At 45.1% G+C, this 6000-nt stretch overlaps 1 protein-coding gene across 2 annotated transcripts in view; it reads left to right on the forward strand.

The window, feature by feature from the left end:
* LOC135919985 (uncharacterized) overlaps positions 1 to 1506 on the forward strand; it is a 157229-nt gene extending 155723 nt beyond the window's left edge. The window contains exon 7 of one of the 2 annotated variants that reach the window (XR_011513987.1): positions 1057 to 1127. Coding sequence is in view for 1 of the 2 variants with exons in the window: in XM_070537271.1 (XP_070393372.1) it covers positions 1057 to 1286 (230 nt within the window). In the remaining variant the exon portion in view is untranslated. Of the gene's footprint in view, positions 1 to 1056 lie in introns of both variants that reach the window. The other variant, XM_070537271.1, reaches the window with a different exon arrangement.
* Positions 1507 to 6000: the final 4494 nt, after the last annotated feature.

The raw sequence follows: 6000 nt of genomic DNA on the forward strand, positions 1-6000 counted from the left end.
CGGTTGTCTCCACTGTAAGGAGTGGCGAGAGAGGAGAACATCGAGGCACGCTAGCAGCCGCCGAACTACCCCCCTCCCTGCCATACTTCAAAGCGGTCTATTGTATATAAATTTTTCCTCTTTAAACGAATTTTTGGTGAAATTACAAGAGTTGTTATATCGTTTCTCACCTTTGAGTTGTAAGCTTGATAGTTCTGGTTTTGTAAATATTGCAGTTTTAACAGTTCTTTTTCGAGAAACCGACAGCTAAAGTACAAAAATCGCTTTTTCGCAGTCACTTCATTATTACTTCCTTTAAATGCAAAATACTTCACCAAAAGTGGTGCAGTATTGGCTGATAGAAACAATTTCTAGTTCCGAGCTAGAGCTTGCGCAAACATAATTGTCATTATCATCAGCAGACTATTTGTGTTCGTTGGAGGATATCCAGTTAGCCCGCCCTTTCGTCTTAGAGACGAGACGTTGAGTGTAATAAGCTACGGAGATCCACTGATTCTTACGGCACATACGAAGCCGTAACTCTGAAGGTTTCTTATGAAGGGCGTCGTAGTAAGAATGTGATAATTCCGAGCAGGTGGTGTTTACACTAACACACTCTGGAACAATCATGCGCCGCGTTTGTCAACACGCGGCAGTCACACGTATCAAGCATCTTTTGAGGTGGTAAATGTTCCCCTGTTCCCTCACACGATATATCTTAAGGGATTGTTACTCCTGTCCACATGCATGGATATCGCCAAATTTCACGGAGACGGGGGAGTTTGTCACATCCATGCCCAACAATGGCACTATTGCTATTCTTTCTTTTTTCTTTTTTTCCCAATTTGGGGCAGCCTTATGACGAGAACAGATACCTTAAGCTCAGAAACTCAACTCTACCCATCTCAGACACCAGCTGTGGTGTCGATGTGCACCACCGGATAAAGCGGCATCCTCAGAGCTCTCTGCTTTCGTTCGCTCTTTTTATTCCTCGAACTTTTTTCCAGGTGTAAGGTAGCAAACCAGACGCGCGTCTGGTGGACCTCCCTGCTTTTCTCTCTCTTCTTTCTCACACAGGTAGGCGATGTTCTGAACCCCGGTGGTTCCTCGAGTCATGCTCTGGGAATATTTTCAAGACCAATGTGTACGTGCTGCCCGGCAGATGCCACGGCCACTCTGATACTGGCGGTGGCTTCCTTGCCGAGCCGACTTGTGGCGGCAACGTGGAGAGAATGGGAGGGCGAAACGCAGGGATAAAAGAAAAGACAGAAAGGCCCATGGCACACACGTCCCGCTCGCGGACATGAAAGTCAGGCAACATCGAAAAACAAGAAATAGGAGAATAACTCAAGAAGAAAGAAAGACGGACAATGAGCAGGTGTACTGAATCCAATCACACGAAATGATTCCCAGTGCTTCAGTGGGCACCCTCGATTGGCGAACAATAGCAACTATCCAGGTGATTTCAAAGCCATAGAGGCATACGGTAAAGACAAAGGATAGTTGTCACTGTATATTAAAATGTGTAGAGTTTAAGTGCATGACCTGCACAAATCTGTCAGTGCAAATACGTTTTGCAGTGTACACTTTCTTTTACAGCGAAAGCTGCATACGACTAACCTTCCGTACTTTCTTCTGCGTCTGGCAACAGAAATGGATTTAGCGATTTCCGACAAACCCATACACAATGGGTTTCATTGTTTGCTTTGTCTGTAATCACGTACGGGAGCAGTACGGCGGTGCAGATATAAAAATGTGTAACCGATTAGAACGCTCGCCGTGAAAAATAGCGTGACGTCAAGGTTATCGCAGTCTCTAAGCAGGAGAGGTATCGTTGCTAAAAACGGCTGTGTTATCTATGGGGCGGACAGGCATAGATTATGCACTAGAGTAACAACACGCGTGTGAGGAGCGCCGGAGGGAACAGCAACGAGAGTGTAAACGACCACCGACGAAGGACGTTCCCGCGATGCTGAACGAAAACGACAATATCGAGTCCGGGGCAACTATTCCACTCTGTGAAGATGAAATGGCAGCGGCAGGGCTTTGCTTTTTGCTCGAGAGCTTTGGCTATCGTCAGCATTCGCTGCCATTACATCTTCAGAGAGTGGAATGGTCACCGTTTTTTAATCGAATAGTTTCCTTTCGCTGTTTCTCCCGATTCCGTGGTGGTAGGCAGCCCGACTTTCTCCTCCGATGCCATGCGCTCACGCGCCTCCGAATAGCTGGGCGCGATCGTCGCCTAGCGACAACGAGCTTTTTAACATGCACATGCTGTCACGCGAGAGCTTCGCGGGGCCTGTAGGCTTAGGTGCTGTCGTCGGAGGCGGCGCTGTGTCACGTTTCTCTGACACCTGGGCTGACGTTTGAGGGGCGCGTTCGCTGCCGAAGTCTTCTGCACGCCTCTTGTCGAGGCGCTCAGTTTCCTTTAGGCGGCTCAGCACCGCTTTGCTTATACCGACTCACGCAGTAAGCGACAGCTGAACGATTTTAAAACGGCTGAGCAAATGAGTGTCTGGACTCCATGAAGTAAACGAGCGAAGAAGAAAGTGTGGATGCGCAGCTGTTGTCACGCCATCGTATCACGCACATTCTGTGTCTTCATGACGTGTGTTGGTCACACAATCGTCATCGCGGCACCCTCAGTGATACCATCATTGTCACACGCGTCGTCACGCTGTCGTGCCCTCTAACAAAACATGTCGACGACACTTTGTGCCGCCATCACCAAACCGACCGTCATTGAGGTCTTTCGTTTACGTAAGCATTATTGCTAGTGTTCCTATTTGGTTTTTAACCTCTGCAGAAGCTGTTAGATTACTGCGGCCTTTAGAGATGTCACACCACAAATCGGCCAAGACAGTCATGAAGCTCTAATGCGATAGCATTCTTACGGTACCTAATGATCTTTCCGGCGGCTATCTATCTATCTATCTATCTATCTATCTATCTATCTATCTATCTATCTATCTATCTATCTATCTATCTATCTATCTATCTATCTATCTATCTATCTATCTATCTATCTATCTATCTATCTATCTATCTATCTATCTATCTATCTATCTATCTATCTATCTATCTATCTATCTATCTATCTATCTATCTATCTATCTATCTATCTATCTATCTATCTATCTATCTACTACTATCACTATCACTATCTACTATCAATCTAGCTATCTATCTATCTATCTATCTACTAAATTGTGTCACCGAGTATGAGAGTGCCACTCTTCAAAGAACTTCTTTCTAGCCGACATGGATCACTGTAGCTGCAGGGCTGGGTGTGTACCGTTCTTCTACGAAGCCATCTGATTCCTACGTGGAGCACTGGATATCAGCAACCAGGTGTGTGCTCCTGCACAATGACAAAGATCCTTTATATTTCTCCGATGCTTGACGGAATCGAACCTTCGTCGCACGGTTTCCTCAAAGACACCAACTAGTCTCTTAACAGGCTGCGTCACAAATGCAGTGACGTCACCCCCAGGACCCTGCTCGCTCCGGCTCGCTCGGCTGCCCAGCGCGCTCGTACCCTTCCTGCATGCTTGAGGTATTGGTTGCTCGAGCTACACTTATTGGGACGAGGTTCCAGCTTATTTCCGCTGTCACTCCTGAATCACCGTTTCTCCTTTAAAGCCGTGACAGCCATGAAAATTCACTACTCGGATATTGCCAGCTATGTAGCGTTGAAGGGGGTATATTGCTTTTGCAATGCCTATATGCGCCGTGTCCACAAATTTTCTCGTAAAATTGGATGTCTGCAAATTGAACACACTAAGTTTTGTATGATGCCACGCTAAACTCTGAACATTTCCTTATTACTTAGCTATGCCATACTTTGCAATTTATATGGAACAGAAATTTTTGTATTGGGCGGCAACATTATTATTCTGTGTTAGAAGAAGACTCCCAGCGAAGCTTTCGTCTATTGCTCTGGGGAATTGTTCTAGTGAAATGTGGCCGCTTTAATAGCGCGTAAAACGAAGAGTTACGCGCATTTTATATGAACAAATTTATGACTTCTTTCACCATTTTTTGAAACAGGCACTCGTAAAAAGTATTGCTCGTTCCTGTCAACACGTCAACACGTCCTGTATAATATGTACTTCGCGAATACTATAACAGCAATAACCTGAAAGAAAGGTTTCGGGGATAAGATCGAGAGCCAATCCATTACAAGCGATGGAATGTTTCGTAGTGGCAAGGGACGCATCGTTCGCGGAACCAATAAGTGCACTACAACTTCGAATTGAAACAATGAAGCTGTTATTTACTGCGCCAATCGCTATGCCTAAAGCAGACTCGAGGCACTAGAGCACGGCTTAGGCTGCCTTGAAGAAGAAAATCCAAATACAGTCAACAGCAAAAGTTTACGGGATGCGGTTTCCCCTTCAAATGTGAATTCCTTCACTGTTAAGGCATGACACTTCGTATTTAATGAATCGCTGTCTAGGTGGCGAAGGCTACTACATGCTGGAACATTTAATTCGAGGCTGTGTGACCACACTTCGCGAGAATTCAGCTTCTTGGTAGATCCTGCGTCCCGTAAACTTTTGCGGTTGACTGTACGTCTGGCCTAACAATGTCTAGAACCTCCATGGTTTAATTTGATAGAAACTGAGAACTATTCGCTTCATCAGTCCATAAAAGCGCGCCTCGTATTACCGCCTCCTGAAGAAGACACCACAAGCCTCACATGAACACATTTGATTTTTGACACCAACCGGTGAATAATGATATTTTCGGAATGTCTCCTACTACTAATGCATGAGGCTTCGGTTTCGGCTTTTTGTTGGCGGCAGCGAAACGGTTCAAAAAGCATATATTACTAAAAAATTTGTGCCGAGCAGAGTGTGTCGGTTCGCCAAACAGATTCGTCACGTCTGTTCCTCAAGCAACTAGCACCAGTAAATTGCTCGAGTCAGTTGAAGGCATAGCACGGAAAACGGAATATTCACACGTTCATTTCCAGGTGCTACAAAGAGCTGTCAGCTTCAATTAGCTTTACTTCAAATTACCGCCACTTAAAATTAACCGGTGAAGAATGGCCTAAGTAAAGCAAGCAGTTAAAAAGCAAGTGGTGCTGGCAGAATTTTAACTGCACTGTTAGGTCCTCGTGGTACTGCCGAGCGTTTCTGTGAATAACTTCAAAAATTGGATATTATATCGTGAACTACTCATCGTGAGCAAGCATGTTTTAGCGGGTGAAAATCAAAGTAAAGGTTGTAGAAGTCATATATAGCCAGCATTTGGGATGATGCTTGTTTCCCCACTGCAGGCATGGTATCCTATATAGATTCTTATGTGCTTCTTGTGTTTCTTGTGTTTCAATATTCTTGTGTTCTTATGATTCACGCGAACTATTGCTGCAAAAAGTAGATTCGCACATGAGAAACCCGCAATGGATTGGTCCGAGCTCCTTCGATTGGCACTGTAGCGTTGCCTTGCATGAATATATTGCCGTCTAGGGAATAAGCTATTCGAATAAACTTTCTCGGATGAAGGCACTTTAAAGTCCGTGATAGGTATAAAAGCTTATGGAACGAGAACGAAGCAATGGAAACACTGTAAAAGATAGTATTGTTAAAGACGCAAATGACTTTGTTGTTGAGAGGGTGCTTATGGAGGACCCACTCATTAGGCGAGGGATGAGATAGAGGGGGCAGATAAAAGGATGTTATAGAGGACGTCAGACGATAGGAGGACGGCGAATAATTGACGATGGGACGAGAAGACGTAATAAATCAGTTATTTTTTTATCTGACGATGTACTGTGCAAAATCTAAGCGGTATCTTCAATCTGCAGATCAGACAGATAAAAATAATCATATATATTGTAAAGGGGGTTTATTACACGACCGGCCGATGACGGGTAGAGCGCTTCCCCGAGCCCAGTCTCTAAGCGCGGGCACCTGCGGCATGTGATGCTGGTGGCAATCGTGCTGGCTACGTCCAGGCATTCTTCATTACAATATGTTTAACTGCATCCGTATCATGCAGCTGCGAAGCCAAAGT

The sequence above is a fragment of the Dermacentor albipictus genome, chromosome 4 (genome assembly GCF_038994185.2).
Source record: "Dermacentor albipictus isolate Rhodes 1998 colony chromosome 4, USDA_Dalb.pri_finalv2, whole genome shotgun sequence".
NCBI lineage: Eukaryota > Metazoa > Arthropoda > Arachnida > Ixodida > Ixodidae > Dermacentor > Dermacentor albipictus.